This window comes from Mobula birostris, chromosome 9 (genome assembly GCF_030028105.1).
Source record: "Mobula birostris isolate sMobBir1 chromosome 9, sMobBir1.hap1, whole genome shotgun sequence".
Classification (NCBI taxonomy): domain Eukaryota; kingdom Metazoa; phylum Chordata; class Chondrichthyes; order Myliobatiformes; family Myliobatidae; genus Mobula; species Mobula birostris.
Window position 1 is genome coordinate 53,003,754 of NC_092378.1, and position 20,222 is coordinate 53,023,975.

At 38.9% G+C, this 20,222-nt stretch overlaps 1 protein-coding gene across 1 annotated transcript in view; it reads right to left on the reverse strand.

Annotated features, from left to right (window-relative positions):
• Nucleotides 1–302: 302 nt before the first annotated feature.
• LOC140202755 (aldo-keto reductase family 1 member B1-like) overlaps nucleotides 303–20,222 on the reverse strand; it is a 29,021-nt gene continuing 9,101 nt past the window's right edge. Inside the window, exons 2-10 of the mRNA XM_072268050.1 lie at nucleotides 19,946–20,113; nucleotides 19,738–19,854; nucleotides 19,120–19,197; nucleotides 18,794–18,916; nucleotides 18,550–18,656; nucleotides 15,221–15,302; nucleotides 12,677–12,760; nucleotides 9,015–9,097; nucleotides 303–523 (exon numbers count right to left, since the gene is read on the reverse strand). Of these exons, the coding sequence (XP_072124151.1) occupies nucleotides 493–523; nucleotides 9,015–9,097; nucleotides 12,677–12,760; nucleotides 15,221–15,302; nucleotides 18,550–18,656; nucleotides 18,794–18,916; nucleotides 19,120–19,197; nucleotides 19,738–19,854; nucleotides 19,946–20,113 (873 nt within the window). The 3' untranslated portion in view covers nucleotides 303–492. The remainder of the gene's footprint in view (nucleotides 524–9,014; nucleotides 9,098–12,676; nucleotides 12,761–15,220; nucleotides 15,303–18,549; nucleotides 18,657–18,793; nucleotides 18,917–19,119; nucleotides 19,198–19,737; nucleotides 19,855–19,945; nucleotides 20,114–20,222) is intronic.

The following is a 20,222-nucleotide window of genomic DNA, read 5'->3' on the forward strand; positions in this document are numbered from 1 at the left end:
AGCTCTGTGACCAAATGGAACCAGCTCTGAAGAAACAAGTAGTTACATGAAGTTATTCTGGGATTACTACAACCTTTAAAATGTAACACTAAACAGAACTATCATGTTGCAAGGTGATACTGAAGATTTGGACTTCAGAATTATAAATTTGTCTACTGTAAATTGGTTTCATAAATCCTGTGAAAATATTTTTCCTGCAATCAGACTTTTAGTAATTAGGTAAAGGCAAATTTTCTGAAGCCAAGAACAGAAAATTGTTTCTGGATTTGCACAGAAAGAAAATAGAGGCATCGCAGCAAGAGTGGCAAATTCTTGTGAATGTTTATTCATATCATTGATGCAATCAGAAAGTTACACTGCTAAAGCACATCACCGTAGTTAAAGACCTTATTCTTCAAAATATCACATTAATTCTGCTGTTCCAGGTCTACAGATAGGAGAGCTATTAATTTTCAGATAGCTTGTTCCATTTGAAGCAGTTAGTTCATAATCTCAAAAAGGATAGTCCTTGTGGTTAACACACCTAAAAAGAAAAAAAAAGTTAGAGATCCCACTTTAAAGGCAGGCATATAAACACCAACACATGCCAAGATAACTTGCCTGCAATTTTATTAAGTTTTATACTTTAGCCATAAACATTATTCAGATTAGTGTTCTGCACAGACATTTACTGCAACTCCATTGCCTCAGAACCAGGCACTACTGATAGCCAACTCCAGCACACTGCACACCCCACTGGCCAATGCCCCACCCTTCCTCCAACCAGACCCACAAACTCCAAGGTAAAGCACATGTGCACTGTTCCAAATGATTGGTACTCTTGTATTTCGAATGTAATTAACAACTATTAACATGTACAGCATACTTTCATAATTGCAATTCCTTTCTACAAAAAGCTACGTTAAAAGCTGATCTTTTGTGGATTTCAAGGTAACAGCTTAGAGTCTCATATTTCCTCAATTTTTTTAAAATCAAAATTTTGCTACATTTCCAAGCATATTTTTAGTTAAATTTGGGTCAGAAGCATTTAAGGGACCGGAAGTGTACAAATTGGGCTTGATAAGGATATAAAAATACTCAGCAATTCAGTCAGAGACATTTTTCTCTACAATGAGCTTGTACTTCTGCACATTTTCCATTGATTTTACTTTTGGCTGAAAGGAAGATTGGTTGCCAAAGTGGCAGGTGAAAGGCAAAAATTATGAAATGGACAAGCAACTGCATGTCACAAGCAAGAGAAAGTCTGCAGATGGTGAAAACTTAAGTAACACACAAAATGCTGGAGGAATTCAGCAGGCCAGCTGAAGAGGGGAGAGAGAAACATCAGGCAATTGGTGAAACTTGGAGAGGGAGGGATGAAGCAAAGAGCTAGGAAGTTCATTGGTGAAAGAGACAGAAGGCCATGGGGGCGGGGGAGGGAAGAGGCGCACCAGAGGGAGGCGATGCGCAAGTAAGATGATAACATGAGAGGGCGGCAATGGAATGGGAAATGGTGAAGGAGGGGGTAGAGGCATTACTAGAAGTTTGAGAAATCTATGCTCATGCCATAAGGCTGGAGGCGACCCAAATGGAATACAAGGCTCCTCCAACCCAAGTGTGGCCTTATCCTGACAGTGGAGGAGGCCATGGATGGAAATATTGCAATGGGAATTGGAAGTGGAATTAAAACGGGTTGCTACTGGGAGATCCCGTTTGTTGTGGCAGACAGAGCATAGATGCTCAGTGAAGCAGTCTCCCAACCTACATCAGGTCTCACAGATATACAAGAGGCCACACCAGCCGTACGGAACACAGTATATGACCCCAACAGACTCACAGGTGAAGTGTCACCTCACCTGGAAGTATTGTTTAGTACCCTGAATGGTAGTGAGTAAGGTGGTGTAGGGGCAGGTGAAGCACTTGTTCTGCTTGCAAGGCTAAGTGCCAGGAGAGAGATCAGTGGGGAGGGACGAATGGACAAGGGACAAAGGAATGCACAGGAAGCAATCCCTGCGGAAAGCAGGAAGTGGGGGTGGGAGGAGATGTGTTTGGTGATAGGATCCAGTTGGAGGTGGGGGAGGTTTCAGAAAATTATGTGCTGGGCACGCAGGCTGGTGGGATGGTATGTGAGGAAAGAGGAATGCTATCCCTGGTAGCGTGGCGTAAGGATGGGGTTAGAGCTGATGCGCATGAAATGGAAGAGATGCGGTTGAGGTCAGCGTTGATGGAGGAAGGGATGCCTTTTTTTTTGGAAAAAGGACATACCCTTCATTTTAGAATGAAAAGCCACATCCTGAAAGATGTGGGGGAGATTGAGAGAAGGGGGATGGCGTTTTTACAAGTAGCAAGATGGGGAGAGATATGGTCCAGGTAGCTGTAAGAGTCTGTTGGTTTATAATAGATATTGGTGGATAAGCTGTCACTGTAGATAGAGAAAGGGAAGGGAAATGTTGGAGATTGACTAGGTGAATTTGAGGGCCGGGTAGAAGTTGGATGCCAAGTGCATGAAACCGACGAGTTCAGCACTGGTGTAGAAAGCAGCACAAATGCAGTTGTTAATGCAGCATAGGAAAAGTGCAGGACAGTCACCAGTCTAAGCTTGCAACATAGACTGTTCCATGTAGCCAACAGGCAACATAGCTGGGACACATGTGAGTGCCATGGCTACCCTTTTTATTTGAAGGAAGTCGGAGGACCCAAAGGAGAAATTACTTAGAAGGAAAAGTTCCACTAGGCAGAGGCGAATCGTGGAGAGGAACTGGTCGGGTCTGATGTCCAGAAAGAAAAAAAGAGCTTTGAGGCCTTCCTGGTCGGGGATGGAGGTGTATAGGGACTGGACATACATAGTAAAAAATATGATGGGGGCCAGGAAACCTGAAATCCTTGAAAAGATCAAGCAACTGCATGTCATTATCAGATTAAATCCACAAGGCTCAATCAGAATCAGGAAAATTGCACCTTGAATTCAAAAGACAAATCAGATACAGAAAAGCCAAAACGTACAAGAATTTGGTATCAGAAGTTATATGGTGATGCTAGAGGTATTTACACTTGAATAAGCAGCTTCAATGTAGTTGAAAATGTAATTTGTACACAATTTAGTACAAATCTTCCAGCAAGAAGCTATTATTGGACAGAAGGAGGAAACGAGCTTTTGACAACAGTTTCTTTGTTTTCATCCTAAAATTGCAAATATCAGTAACTTAGGAAACAGAAGTTTCACCCTTCGAAGATTTGAAACCTCAAAAGCAATACTCACTGCTCTAAAAGCCTCATTTTAGTTAAATGACAGCTTTTTCAACTTTTGAAGGCAAAATTGGACAGGACAATTTGGCATCAGGGGAGTCAAGGTCACCCACATTAATAAAGAATGGCTTAACCAAAGCTCCATTGAAATATTCCCTTAGTTCCAACTCTGCTGCTGGGCAAATAGAAGCTATGCTCTCTTTCTTTGGACGTCTGCAATCTACCCTTGCTTGGACATTAATTAACCTTTGCCGTGCTACCTCTTCCATAGTGACCACCACTCTGCTTCAAAGAGGATCAGGGTCTCCTTTATCCCCACTTCTGACATTTACCAAGAGCGCTGCTGACAAAGGACCCTAAAGCATTGAGGATCCATCCCTACCACCCATCCAACAATTTCTGACTCAGTACCAACTAGAAGAGGAACAGAAGCATCAGGACTAGGACTGCCAGACTGGGTAACAGTTTCTTCCATCAGGCTGAGTCTAATGAATACTCTGCCACCACCGAGGTGGCGTCACTCATACTTTTGCTGCACTTCACTACTATATTTTAAACTTATTTATAGTACAATATTTTGGTTTGTGCTGTGTGTGTTACATGTGTGGGTGCTCTGCAGTCCCAAGGAACATTGTTTCATTTGGTTGTACATATATAGTCAGATGACCATCAATTTGAACTTGTTTTCTTCATCCCACCCCCTCATTGGTGAGGCCCTAGGTGGCTGAGCTGGAGATGGTCTTGATTCATTCATTCCTAGGATACATTGTTGGCAATAATGACATTTAATGTCATTCCTCAAATGGCCTAAACTAAGTCAAGTTGGTCAGTTCAGAGTCACTTTTTGGCCACGGTGCAATTTTCTCTCCAAAGAGCATTATGGAACTAAGGTTTAAGCTTGGCAACTATGGAGAGCTGAAACTGGAGAACCTCTTCAAAATTATGAAAATATACAAAGTATACTTAGAGAACTAAGGAAGACCTGAGAGAAAGAGCATCATATGGGGAAAATTGAAGAAAAATATTTAAAAACTAAAGGCAAGAGGATAATCAGGGAAGAATAGGGACAAGATAGGTTTGGAGTCAGAAGATATAGGTGATGTTTCAATTAATACAGGTAAGTAATCTAGGTAGAGATGGGCATTGTGGTTGGAGAATGCAAGGAGGTATATCTTGGTGGAATTAAAGGCAGCTAAATCTTTAGGGCTTGACAGAATGTATCCCAGGCTGCTGAGGGGGGCAAAAAGGAAATCTTCCTTCATTCAAGATCAGCAAGACTAAGCTAAGCAATTACAGCCTGGCAAATTTGGTATCAAGTGCACTTCAGATAGAGCCATTACCTTCTAAACACCTTCCTGTACTTTGACATCTAGCCAAGCAAAAATCCCCAATATCCACAACACCAGCTGGAGTGCCAACTTAGACAAATGTGTGTTTTCACAACTAATTATGTAATCACCAGACTTGTGGGATTTAAACTTCTGCAATTTTCACTGATCAACAGCCTTTCCTCTCTACAGTCCAGAGGCCCAGAACTTGACTGGACCAAGAACATTAGAAGGTATAGCTGCAAATATAGGTCAGAAGCTGGATAGCCTCCAACAGAGTAACATCTTGTAACTCAATATCTTTCCAGGTTACAAGCCAATTTATGGATGCTACAGAACATTCTCTATTTACATCACAAGACCAATAGGCTGGCCCTGGACTTATTTCCATCTGGCATAGTGTGCATTTTGTTGTTTGATTGTTTGTGGTTTTTGTATTGCTATATTTATGCTCTGTTTTTGGTTGGTGCAGCTGTAATGAAACCCAATTTCCCTCTGGATCACTAAAGTATATCTATCTATCAATATGGAAGCAGAATTGGGCCATTTGGCCCATCTAGTCTGCTGCACCATTTCAACAAGGCCGATCCATTTCCCTCAGCCTTCACCCTATATCCTTTCATGTCTTGACTAATCAAGAATTCATCTACCTCTGCCATAAATATACCTAGTGACTTGGCCTCCACAACCACCTGTAGCAAAACATTCCATAGATTCACTGATTTTTTTTTTTTTTTTTTTGAGGATGTAACTATGAAAATGGACAAGGGAGAACCAGTGGATGTAGTGTACCTGGACTTTCAGAAAGCCTTTGATAAAGTCCCACATAGGAGATTAGTGGGCAAAATTAGGGCACATAGTATTGGGGGCAGAGTACTGACATGGATTGAAAATTGGCTGGTTAACAGAAAACAGAGTAGCGATTAACAGGTCCCTTTCGGAATGGCAGGCGGTGACCAGTGGGGTACTGCAGGGTTCAATGCTGGGACCGCAGCTGTTTACAATATATATTAATGATTTAGATGAGGGAATTAAAAATAACATTAGCAAATCTACCGATGACACAAAGCTGGGGGGCAGTGTGAAATGTGTGGAGGATGTTATGAGAATGCAGGGTGATTTGGACAGGCTGGGTGAGTGGGCAGATGCATGGCGGATGCAGTTTAATGTGGATAAATGTGAGGTTATCCACTTTGGTGGTAAGAACGGGAAGGCAGGTTATCTAAATGGAGTCAAGTTAGGAAAAGGGGAAGCACAACGAAATCTAGGTGTTCTTGTACATCAGTCACTGAAAGCAAGCATGCAAGTACAGCAGGCAGTGAAAAAAGCTAATGGCATGCTGGCCTTCATAACAAGGGGAATTGAGTATAAGAGCAAAGAGGTCCTTCTGCAGCTGTACAGGGCCCTGGTGAGACCACACCTGGAGTATTGTGTGCAGTTCTGGTCTCCAAATTTGAGGAAGGACATTCTTGCTATTGAGGGAGTGCAGCGTAGGTTCACAAGGTTAATTCCCGGGATGGCGGGACTGTCATATGTCGAACAATTGGAGCGACTGGGCTTGTATACTCTGGAATTTAGAAGGCTGAGAGGGGATCTTATTGAAACATAATATTAAGGGATTGGACACGCTGCAGGCAGGAAGCATGTTCCCGCCGATGGGTGAGTCCAGAATCAGAGGCCACAGTTTAAGAATTAGGGGTAGGCCATTTAGAACGGAGTTGAGGAAAAACTTTTTCACCCAGAGAGTGGTGGATATATGGAATGCTCTGCCCCAGAAGGCTGTGGAGGCCAAGTCTCTGGATGCTTTCAAGAAAGAGATGGATAGAGCTCTTAAAGATAGTGGAATCAAAGGTTATGGGGATAAGGCAGGAACTGGATACTGATAATGGATGATCAGCCATGATCACAGTGAATGGCAGTGCTGGTTCGAAGGGCCGAATGGCCTACTCCTACATCTATTGTCTATTCACCACTACCCGACTAAAGAAATTCCTCATCTGTTCTAAATGGACATCCCTATATTCAGAGGCCGTGTCATCTGGTCTTAGACTCTACCGTAGGAAACATCTTCTCCACATCCACTCTATCAAGGCCTTTCAACATTCATTAGGTTTTAGTGAGATCATGATTGTTCTGAATTCGAGTACAGGCCCAGAGCCAAACACTTGAGCCTTTCAATCCTCAGATCATTTTTTGTGAATATCCTTTGAACATAGGGCCCAAAACTGCTTGCAATACTCCAAATGAGGCTCACCAATGTCTTAAAGTCTCAGTATTACATCCTTGCTTTTATATTCCATTTGCCCGAATTATGAGCTCATTCATGATTATTAGGAACAAAAATTACTCATCTTAACTAAATCCCTTTGTTAACAGCTCCCATCAATTGATGCTATGCAAATTAACTAGATCCATTGAATGCACTAAGGTTTATTTATCAGGACCTTTCAAACAAGTAACTTCAGTAATCTAGGTGAACTTTGACAACACACGTGCCCATCATCTGCAAACTCCCTTCCACAACTACCATCTTATCCTGGAGACATCACTTTCAGTTAGGTGTCAAAATCATGCAATTGTGGAGTTCGTGGTGGTTCAAGAACCACCTTCTCAGGACAATTACATACAATAAATGATAGCAACATCCACAATAAATCAGTAACTGTTCAGAAAGATCATGACTGCTAGTTTACAATTTACAGTGTCCAGGATTATGGTTTCAGAGTTTTGTAGACTGCACATCAATTACAGGATTAAAATGGTGGTACCAGAACCACATTGGACAGAAGTGCTGGAAATAGTTAACAGTTGACGCACCATTCTTTCATTCATGAAATACGTGTTGCAGGAGATGCCAGCTTTTCTGTCCCTTTTATGTAATTATTCTTAAGGTGCGAGCTTAAATCAAATCACATGAAGATTATTCAACAGTGGGAATAATCACATTTGTTTTTATTCTTGCCTTGCCAGTCATGACAGGAGTTCTTAATCCTATATGGAAGATCAACTCCTTTTTAAAATACGATTATGTTTTGGATGATATGACGAGGAACTCAAACAGAAGCAGTTTCCACATCCACATGAATTTTGGCAGATAATGGAAAGGTTGAGATGGTAGAGAATGGAACTGAATCAAAGTACTGGAGGAGCACAATTTCCGTCCAGCTAATTACTGAGCTCTGGGTCAAACTTAATCCTAAATTTCCAACATTATTCTCACCAAAATAAACACTGTACACAAACTACATTTCATCAAGATTAGATTTAAGCAGCTTACACATTTAACCTCAAACATCACTTGAAACTGCTTACATTTCAGTTAATCTGCTCTAACCTTCATCTAGGCACAAATCATATACAACCTTTACTGTTATAATAGTTTCATTTCTTCCCATCATTTCATCTTGCTTGAATTTAAGGTTATCTAAATGACAATAAAAGAGGACTGCGTGTCCTCAAAATCTAATCTAATCTAACAATGTGCATATTTTTCCTTGAGTTCCTTTCACCTGCTACCAAATTTCACTAGCTTCAGCGTCTTGCTCAGCGTTACTTCAAACCCATGACATCTTTGTCTTAAAAGAAACCTCAAATGTGGAGAGAGTGAACATGCAGAAGTATCAAATTATTCGAAGCACTCAGAACAGGTTGAATAATGCTGGATTGTTTGTTTTCTGTAATTTCATTTAGAAAAATGGGAAGCTTTTCAATACTATTCTAGTTCATCACTTAAGAAATAGTTAAGCAAAGTAACAGTCTGGTAACTCAAGACAGAACACATTGCCTGTTCAATTATTCAAAATGGAATTGCAGCATACTCACAAGTGGAATAGTCAAAGCCATTTACAGTGTCCGGGATTATGGTTTCAGAGTTTTGTAGACTGCACATCAATTACAGGAAAATCTATTATGCACATCAGAAGTTCTAGACGTTCATTGGTCAAAGCTTTCCATGAGAACAGCAAGATGTGAAAAGTAGCTTTCAAAAATAGAGCCAAAAAGCAGGTATAAAAAAATCTCTAATTTATGAACCAAAATAAAAACTAAGGAAAAATGAGAATGTGGAAAAACATCAGTACAGAGAAGATTCAAGATCTAGGAACATAAGCGGAATTCGCAGGTAGATTTTAAGGACCGATATTACCCAGTCAGCCTGGCACCAGTAAAGGACTCTTGGCCAAAGTAATGCAAACACTTCTCTTTTATTTCTTCATGTAATGTGCTACTGGGGACAAATCAGCTTTTATTAACGGGCTTTCAAAATAGATTAGTTCAGGCAGGCAGATCAGAGTCAAGCACACTTATTTGAGTCTAGGCTCAAAACAGCAAATTTCCATCTCTTCGATCTCGATGGCTTGACCACCATAAGAAAAAAAATAGCAGAAGTGGTAATGTTTGAAAAACAATGCTCAGCTTTTGCTTCTGCTACACAGCCTGAATGGACACGTGCACACAACTCACCATTCCATTGGACAGCATCGCCAATTCCTGTTGAATGAAAGAATACTCTTCATTTCCTCATCACTCAACTGAAAATCAAACACCTGCAACAGCAGAAACACATTTAGATGGTGAAATTAAAACAGTGAAAGATTGGTGAAATGACATACATGACATGTAGAAATAATCTTTCCATGAGCTTTTCAGCTGGGATTTAACAAGGGGCTGAAAAGTAACTATAGCATTTGATCTTTCACAGACAAATCAGAAGCCTCAAGCTAACTATCATAAATTTAGTTTTTTCCCCCCCACCCACCCCTAAAAAAAAAGCACTAATAAGCACTAAATTAAGTATGAGCTGGTGCAATGCATCATCTTTTGATCTCCTCTTCCTACCCCCTCTTACAACCTTGGCTCAGGAAGTAACACAAAGGAGTTGGGCCACGACAGGAAAACAGAAGATTTTTGTTAAGGTAAGGGAAGAAGGGTGATGTGTGATGTGGCTGCAGAATGGGAGAGAGGGAGAGGGAGTGGCCTCATTTTAAAAGCCGTCCCCAGCTGGTGCTGGCAATGGAAGGCTAATTGCAGGCGTCCCAGAGAACTGCAACACAGGTTAAAGAAGATACACAGGCCAGGAAATGTACAGGACATAACCTCATCCTTAATAAGTTTGCTCTGGTGCAATTTAAAGCTACCCCAGTGGCAGGGATATGATGTAGAGGAGCAACAGGGATCTTCTGATTAAGCTTACCAACAACCTGACACACCTGGCATGACTTACGGTACTGTGCTACATCAGGCCTCACACCAGGCCAGAAGAAATGTCCAAGTGCACAAGAGTTTTCCTAGTGCCCAAATAATCAGCGAGGTTATGATTGTGAGCCAAATGCACTATGTCCGATCGGTAAACATCAGGGCACTACTCAAATTGTCCTGAACGGACACTTTTGGAGTCCTCTTTCTCACTATCAACCCATTGCTAATAACCACACAAAGCCTCTAAATTGTCTCCTCTGAGACCACCTCTCCAGAGGAGACAGAAGGGTCTTTTCCTGTTCAAGTACTAGCTGTTCACAAGAGGAAACTCGTGGCCAAACCCTGTTAGATCTACATCACCTTAGGCCATCAAAGTGTCACAGAGGGCAATATAGGGAGATTGTCAGAGCTCTTGCCTTTGCTTTAATCTTTCTTAGACATTGCAATAAGTAGTAACACAAACAAGAAAGTATTGGGATAGTCAGCTCAAGCTGATCTGCACCACAGGATTAGAGGTTACTTCAGAAGTAGGGAGCACTACTACCCGCCAAGTTGTTCCCTAGAATGAAAGACATGCCTTCAATTGGTATCTGGGAACAAAGGGCAACAACTTCACCAGAAACTGAACCTGAGTGGAGACAAAAGTTATGCAAAGACATGGATAAAAAACCTGTACCAAACTCTTTCACAAGTGTCTCTGAACCCAAAGCAGACTCAATGGCAAAACATCGTGGAGAATCAGACTGAAAAGCTCTGTTCCTCCAGATCTTAATGGGTTGCTTTGACTCAAGATCAGAGGCAGGAGAAATGAAATATCCATTAGGAAGAGCCAGCCAGCCAACTCATATTCCTTGCTTGAGATGTCACCAAATGAAGACAGGAATTTGTTACAGTTTTCTCAAAAGTTACAGGCTTCACAGATTTCTGATTTTTATTAAGCACTGAGCATTCAGTAATTAGATGACCAGGCTTGTTGCAGTAGAAACACGGTGGAATGTAGCTTTCTCAGATGTAAAATTCTTAGTCAAGGGTGAGGTGGGGTACTGGTTTTAAAGATGGTATTTGATAGGATAGGCCTTTTTCCCCAGCATGCTGTTTACAGATAACACCGACTTTGTGGGTCAAGACATACTCATCTTCCAATATGGCAGCTTGCTCAAGGAGTGATGCCTTCTGTTCATTTAAACAGACAGATACAACATCGGGCAGACAGGCTCTTAAACTCCTCAAGCATGGTGAGCTGACGAAGTCGTTCTTTAGCTCAAGTAGAAATTAAACACCACTGGTCAAACAGACTCTCTCCCCTCCCCACCAGGACAAACTCAACACGTTTTCCTGTCAAGCTTGCTATAGCTAATAAAGTGTTGCCGATAAGACTCAGGAACTAATTCATAAGATTTCAAGATAGCCACTTTGACCCCCATCATAATCTGAGCTCTTTTCAGTGCTTGGAGCAGAGTAGGCTTCCGTGGCTTTACCCACGTTTAGGCTACTTTGAAGTGGTAGCCACACATTCAAAATGAGAGAAGTATTTTGGCATCCTTCTCTGCAAATGGTAGAACTTCCTTACAATGGCTACCTACATCAAATACAGAAGGATTAATCTAGGAGACTTCTTAAACTACAATTCCATAAGGAAACGTTCATGTTCTAAATGCATTTGGTGTTCCTTGTGCCTGTCCACTAATTGCTTTTCTTGCAGCACTATCTATCTCGTTTAGCCGCAACTCAATGACAGCCTCTGACAAAGGAATAGGTTTGGGCATCCGGCAGGGGTGGGAAGCTAATTTCAAGAACCCCAGTGTCTATCAACACTTACCTGATGACAATTTTTACACTCCTTTCAACCATTTTCAGTGTTAGTAAGCTCAATTTTGTAACCAGAGGCCAGCTGCAAAAGTTGATCTTTTATAAACTGCTTAAGCAGCTCCTGAGAAGGAGCTTTAATGAACTCTTCAACAGATGCCATATTTAAAAGTTTCCCTACATTAAAGTTCTGACAAGGTATAGAAATAAGCACAAACCTACAATTGGGGCGTTTATTACAAAGCAACAGTGTACACAACACACACGAGGGCCCAATACAGCACATAGCGACCTAGATACGGCATGTGGCAAATTTTGCTCTAGAAAATAGCCATTAAGACCATAATTACAAAATTAAAACTAGATGTTACCTCTCAAATACCAGAATAGCATAGAATGGATTACCTACCCCAGACAAGCATAATTCTTCAATGGAGACTGCCAGTCATCCTAATTAACAAAACTCAGGATAGTAGTTTACAAACAAGTTCAAAGGTAGAACTTCACAGAAGCCAATTATGGACCCACCACAAAAGTGCCTAAAATTTAGTCACTTTAACTCTCCCAACTTAACCTATTCACTTAAGCTTTCTCTCATTCCCCCCTCCCCATCCCACACACACCAAAATGAGAATGGCGTTTGAGTGCTAATCTAAACACACAAAAAAGTGCAGATCTAAGAATCAAATGAACAACCCTACTTATCTTCTGAGGTGTACTGGACAAGAGGTGACTTTAAAAGCAAAAATTCAGGAAGCATAGGCCATCAGCCTATGGTCATGCAGTTAAGAAATGCTCATCTTATCAGATAACGTCTCTACCTAGGAACACCTTGAAAACAATGGAGTGACCCATAGGAAAAACTGATTTACTCAGTTCAGCTGGAATACATTCCCTCTCTAACCAGCATACTCGTGCACTAGCTAACTTAACAGCACTCAAACAACCACACTCACCCAGCAGTTATACCAAAAGGAAGAAAAATGGCAAAACAGCAGCACACCACAAGAAGTCCCCAGCAATAGAAGGGTAATTGCAGGTGTTCCAGGGAACTGCAACACAAGTTAAAGAGGAAACAGGCCAGGAAGTGTACAGGACACAACACCTCAAATCTTACTTACCTGAAAGTTTTTCTTAATTCGCTCTGGAGTGACAGACTTTGGAATTACAACCAGCCTTCTTTGAATCTGGAACCAGATCAAAACCTGAAACCAAATCCACTATAGTTAGAGCCAATAGCCTGCTGTAGAATATTAATGACGATTGCAGATTTGCTGCTTCAATATAGGGTGGGTTCCATTGGCCAAATGTTTTGGAATGCCGACCATGTGATTTTCCAAAGTGAGATTCCAAGTGAGGAAGTGACTTTGATTTCCTATATTAAAAGGAAACTAGCCAGGTCATAGAAGAGGCTGCTGAACTTTAATGTTGGAAATACCTTTTAACACGAGGGCTTGTACACAGGAACTCCAAACTTGCCATTCAGCCCCAAAATTCCTTCAAATTGTAGGACGCTACAATTTAACAAATCAGGAACAACGAAAGCAGTGTTAACTTAAAAAGTGGGACATCCATCCATTGAGCAGAAAGCAGCTTTAGTCAAGGCCCTAAGCACATTGCTGACAACAAATCAGACAGAACCTACCCCTTTCTGGCTCAGACCACCAGAAGTGCCAAGCACAACACTAAACCTGGTAGTTTCTGTAAAAAAGTTACATGCTAAATTAAAGAACAGATTTCCATCCTTCCAAACTTTTTACACTAATAGGTAAGGTACTGGAAGGAGAATAAACATTCACCCAATGTATCCAACCAATTATGGAGCTCTTCTTTAGTGAACTAACCAGAATGAGATTTGAATTACAGCTTTTATAGATGAATAATCAAAATATTAAAGAAAATCAAGAATCAGTTCTTCGGAAGTTACATTAAAAAGTTTCAAACAGTGGATTCTGGTTAATCGGGCCATCAGTTAATAGGTGAAGCCACTTATTTTGGACAACACTTAATGAACAAAAACTAAATCAAGGAAGTAGCCAAGGTTCCCTTAATTCATTTGGGACACAATGTCACTTAATTAGGCAGCAGACGGTTGGTCATTGGCGCTTTTGTCACTGTTAAGACTTCACCGTGCTTGGAACAACCAGTTTACATATGCTTGTGTGATGTTATGTTATCCACTTGAATGGACAGATTCAAAATGCAGCAATTTTTGATGATTTTTTAAAAAGTTGTCTAATTGTCTTTTAAAAAAAAATTGAGACCTTTGCCAAATAAGCACCAACAGATTTGTCAATAGCCGAAGAAAATTACCTAGACCAAATTAAAACCCATCCACCCAACACCACTCATTGTTGGCTGGCAGAGATAACTGAGTGCCGAAATTGACAACTGCATCAGCAAGTTAAACTGTAAGAATGGGCATGACAAAAAGGAAAGGGAGCATTCCAAAAATAATGTGTGAAGGTGTTGGAGGCTCTCAATGGTTTTCCATTATAACTGGACAAGATGTGCATGATAAAGGACCAAATGTTAAAAAAGACAAGCAGAGGGAGTAGCTAAGAAGCTGGGTAACGAAGAATTTAAATGAACAGATGGCTGGTTATCTCAATGAAATGTCAGCACATTAAAGAAAGCACATGGTGAGAAAGGCAAAGCTGATGTTGCATATGTAGAAACGAGGAAATCTACAAACCTTCAAATTCAGTAATTTTACAGACAATATCTGCAATGTCAATGAAATAGTTCTTTACAGTGTAGAATGTTTGAGAAACAGCCTTCTGGAATTTGTCTGACAATACAACATCCTTGGTGTAGCCAATAGATATGTGAATCAAAAAATTTAAAGTTAGTGAACACATTAAAGAATTTGAAGAAAATCAATGACATCTTCAATAGCCAAGGAAGTGAGAGCAAAGTTCAATCTTTTACAGGCAGTATAATTTGTCAATAAAAGTTGGCAAGAAATAAGCAAGACAATTCAGAACTGTTTTGCTCAATGTAGTTTCAAGTGTTCAGGCTTAGAGATGCCAGAAATAGCTAAGAGTGAAAAGGAAATGATTTCACTACTTCAAGTTAGAAACTACAAAGAATTTGAAGGCATCAACAATCATCTTGAATATTCTAAAGAAAATGAAGATTTGGAGGATGCAATCATTGAAAGCATTATATCAGAACACCAAGTGGGGAACGTTAAGACTAGGAAAGTGATGAGAATGACACAATTGAACCTGAGCTTGACTACACAGGCTGCCAGGAAATTATTTGGATTACAACACTGCTTCATGCAGGTAGACAATGAAGGCAGTCCATTAACTGCATAGGTGTCTGCACTGATTTTGCTCAAAGAACATGCCAGCGTACACTGACGAATTCCTCCATCTTTAAAGTAGTGGTAGTGTCCTAATTTGCTCTGTATTTAATTTAAACACAATCTATTCTTCAGTTAAACAGTACTTGGTCTTTTTTGTACCTAACTTTTCCATGAATCTTCTGCCAATTGGGGCAGCCACTCAACTGGGCCAAAACATACTGGTCTCAACATGTCCGAATGGAATCCATTGTATTTGAAATAAAATTAAAGTACACATGGTACAGCTACACGTAATGAACCAAAAAGCTAGAATTTGACACTGCTGCAGAGATTTAATAAGAAAAGTTCCTACTTGTGCAACTGATTTCTTATGGCGCTGTGCTATTTCCTGTAGCTTAGGATCCTCAAGGAGATTGGGTTCATTTGGCTTTGCCCTGAAATTAATGAAAGGAAACGGAATTACTTGTGCAAAATCTCCTAGTAAGAACTTTCAGCAGCAATATATGATGCATATCAGTAGAAGTGGCATGGAGAAGCTTAGCACAGAGGTAGATTGATTTTGAGATCCTCTAACTTTCCCAAAGGTCACACCCACTCTCGACATTCTTCTCCCCTCTTCCATCAGCCAAAAGATAGCACAGGCCTGAAAGCACATACCAGAGTCAAGGACAGTTTTTACCCTGCTCTTGTAAGACTATAAAATAGTTCCTTAGTACTACAAAATAAACCCGACTTCACAATCTACCTATGATCTTGCACCTCATTGTCTGCCCTACGCTTTCTCTCTAGGAGTTACATTATTCTGCATTTTGTATTGTTTTACCTTGTTCTTCCTCAAATTGATCTGTATGATTAGTATTCAAGACAAGTTTTCCACTATACCTTAGTACAAGTGACAATAATAAGTGTGCAAAAATTGTAGCATGGTTTAAAAAAATTAGGGATCAATTACTCAAAAATTCATCATCTAATAAGAGCAAAGCAGAGATTATTTTTTGCAAATACATTATTTCTTAATGTACCAAGGATGAATCAATGGATGATCAGGTTTTGAAGAATATGGCAAATCAGATAGACAGTGTCAGGTAGGCACATGGGAAACAGTAATAATATTGTTTAGATTTAATAGAGAAGGACAATGGTCTTTCCATTATGTGTCCTCAAGATACACAGCTTTGCAGTTTGATTCTTTCATGTCAAGAGGTTGGCCAGATTACACTGGAAATTTACTACAACTCTTTCTAAAGATTTGCAAAGATCTCTGAAGACCAGACCAGATTTATTAAAAATCATTATTCTCATTTTAACATTCGTTGTTTACTGAATGTTATTTATTCTCCCTCTAAAGAAACTTTGGAATGCGTGATTTCTTTGGATGCTGAGAAAGCCTTGACTGGGTAAAATGGAATTATTTTTTTAAAATATTAGAAAAATTTAAATTTGGGTAAGTTTTAATCGATGGATTAAATTACTTTATTCATCTCCCAATGCACAGGTTCTTATTAACTCTCAGAGCTCCAAACTATTTAATCTCCAACGTGGAACCAGACAAGAATGTCCTTTGAGTCCTTTGCTTTTTGTTTGGCTTTTGAGCTTTTAGCCATCGTGTTTCGTGAATCCATTGACGTTTCAGGTATTTTAAGGAGGGGTATCACTCATAAGTTGTCACTTTATGCTGATGACCCTTTGCTCTACATCTCTAATGTGGAGTCCTCTCTACCCTCAATACTCTTTACTTTCTGAATTTAGCCAGTTCTCAGCATATAAACTAAATCCTCATAAGAGTGAACTTTTTCCTCTGAATAATTTGGTATCAGTCAACTCTGACCTTCCTTTTAAAACTTTGAGAAAGCAATTTACTTATTTGGGTATAACAATTACTAGGAATTACAAATTTCTTTTTAAAGAAAACTCTCTCTTTTGGAATATATCAAGAAGGTACTATCAAATTGGTCTCCCCTTTCTTATCGCTGATTGGTCGTATTAATTCTACTAAGATGAATATTTTGCCTAAATTTTTTAGTTATTTCAAGTCCTACCTGTTTTTATTCCTAAATCCTTTTTTTGACTCTTCAGATTCGATTTATATCTTCTTACTTATGGAAGAATAAAAACCCCCAATTAAAAAAAGTTCATCTTCAGAAAACTAAAAAAAAAAATGGGGGATTAGCCCTACTCAATTTTAGGTTTTACTACTGGGCAGTCAACATACGCCACTTTACGTTTTGGTTATACTACATTAATTGTGAAGACTGTCCAGTTTGGGTTTCTTCAGAAGTTAATTCTGTTAATAAATGTTCTATTATTTCTCTTCTTGGTTCTTTAATTCCTCTATCTTTACGTAATTTAACTGATAATTATGTAGTTAAACATTTTTTGAGGATTTGGTTACAATTTAGAAAATTCTTTGGGTTATTTGGTTTTTCACTCCCATTTTTTCTAATTTTTTTATACCTTCTTTGACCCATGTAGTTTTTCAAAAGAGTGAAATAGACTAGGTATTAAATGTTTTCAGATCTGTTTGTTGGAGATGGTCATTCCTCATTTGATCAACTATTAATCTTCGTAAAGCTCACTTTTTTAGATATTTACAAATTAGATACTTCTTGCATTCTCAACTTCATACATTTCCTAAATGTCTAGATAAGAACTTAATTGATACAATTTTTACTTTGAAACCTTTTCATAATGGATCTATTTCTAATATTTATAGTATGTTGTTGGTAATGAGAAACATTTCGTAAGACAAAATTAAAAACCTCTGGGAACAAGACCTACAGATTTCAATTGATGAGGATACTTGGAATGAAACTTTAAAACTTGTTCACACCTCTTCGTTATGTGCTCGTCACTCTCTTTTACAATTTAAAGTGGTTCAAAGAGCCTATATGACTAAAGATAAGCTCTCTCGATTTTACTCAAGATTTTTCTCCATACTGTAATAGGTGTAATGTCGAAGAGGCCTTTCTAATTCATATGTTTTGGTCCTGCCCGCGGCTTGATAAATTTTGGAAAGAAGTATTTCAAACTTTCTCAGAGCTTTTTAAAGTAAACTTTAAACCCAACCCTGACTGCCTTGTTTGGCATTGTTGGAGGAAATGATTTTACTCTTAAATCGAATGATTTGCATATTTTGGCTTTAATTTCTCTTGTAGCCAGAAGAGTTTTGTTGCTTAAATGGAAAGATGCCACTCCGCCTACTCATGTCCATTGGTTGATTGATGTTATGTCACGTTTAAATCTGGACAAGATTAGGTGTTCTATTTCTATACCTAGACAAGATTTTTTCACATTATGGGGACCTTTTTGGAACTACTTTCACAATTTTCGATTTGGCTATTATAGCAATGATGATGGCTATTATATGTTTGAATTTACAACTATATGGCAGAGATTTTTTTTTTTCTTTTAACCAAATAGCTGTTTTTTTCCCCTCTTTTTTGGTTTGTTATGGCATTTTGATTGTTTTAGATTAGAATAAAATATACCTTTTCAATATTATGGTTAGTTACTATACATAATTATGGGGCACTTCAATCTTGTTTCTGTTTTCATAATGTATTTTGTATTCGTCTATGTAAGTAATTAATAAAAATATTGAAAAAGAAAGTTGTCTTTATAAAATAAACTACAATATTAGCAATTTCTCATTACTAAAATAGGAGCAAATTACGTTAGTACCATGGTCTGTCTGGAGATCCCAATGGACTATAGGCTGTCACAACAATATTGTTAGAAGTGCAATAGGAGATCAGATCTTCTTGAGTTAGATAAGGGTGGCACTCAATCTAGTAAAACAAAAAAAAGAACACAATAAAACTTCAATGTTGATGAGAAATTTTCACAGAAAAAGGTAGTGTCAATAAATGCCATACTGAAAATAAGTGAAATTCTATAATGCCAAATTTTAAAAGTGATCAATTACCTGGTTGACAGCCGGTCTGTATTTCAAATTTTTTTTATTAAGGATGCGCTCTATCTGCTTACGATTAAAATTGGACACCCCTATAGCTTTAACCATATTTAGATCCACCAAGTCTTCCATTGCCTGTAAATGGAAAATGATTAAAATTTAAATTGATCTGACTGTTAACTATTATAGACTAAAGACCATCCAGAATAATGTTTCAAGCAACTAAAGTCAAGGGACCAATCTAACAACAAGGGCTTTAAGGAGGAAACATATTACAAGTTTAATTTCTAGATAAATCTAGTAACAATAAACTTAAGATTCTTCAGTTACATACTCACTTCCCAAGTGTCAACAAAATCCGTGTCACTTGGTATTACCACCCCATTCCCATCAAGAGGAAGGTTCTCCGGGCCAGCCTAAAAGGAGATATTTTAGAAACAAGAACAAAAAGCATGACTTAAATTACTGAGAAAGGATGTAGACCCAAGTAGGTTAATACATGCCAACATTTAAGAGCTGTTTGCCAGTTTGCCTTTGGTTTGTTTTCATTTATATTACAGAATATACTTCATGTCCAAGTCTTATCAAATTGTATTCACTACATATTCCTTGACATTACTCAACAAGAGGAACACATTGGCATGCAAGGGCAGGAGTCCTGTGTTTCTTCTAACGGGGCCAAAGAGGCTGCTCTGCATTGTATATTCGATGTTCCAGTATGGCTTGCTACTACCTAGCAATGTTCCTATGAGTCACTTCAATGTAATTCAGTTGGCTTAGATTTCTCACAAATGAATGTTAAAAAACCTCAAGTACAGTACCTGACCCCCAAAATTTACTCATTTTAAACAACCCACTGAGTACTTGGCTATCTAAGGGTACAAATAATTTAACTCGAGCAGTGTGCAAATTAACCTAGAGAAAGATATACAAAATTGTTTTGCCAGGCAGTTTACCTTGAATCCCATAGGCCAATGAATAAGGTACAGATCCAGATAGTCCAATTTCAGGTCACTTAATGTGTTAGAACAGGCATCCTTCACCATGTCTTTGGCATGAAATGTACACCACAGCTAGCAGGAAAACAAAACTATTCATTAGTGCATTGATATTGCTAAAGTTAAATTATACTTTAGCGACCTGGCAGCACCCCAAATCCTTTACCTTGCTAACAATGAAAAGATCTTCACGCTTTACAGTTCCATCCTTGATCTTCGCCTGAATAGCATCACCAACTTCTTTTTCATTTTCATACACAAATGCACAATCAATGTGACGATAACCAGCTTCAATGGCCGTTTTCACTGCTGCTATCACTTTACCTGGCTCAGACTGAACAGAAAAGTGATTCTAATTAAAATTCAAATGGTAAGGCAAAGCCAAATGAAACAAATATAAATGGCACTCAATTCAAATTTAAGCATTTCAAAACAGCAAAGCT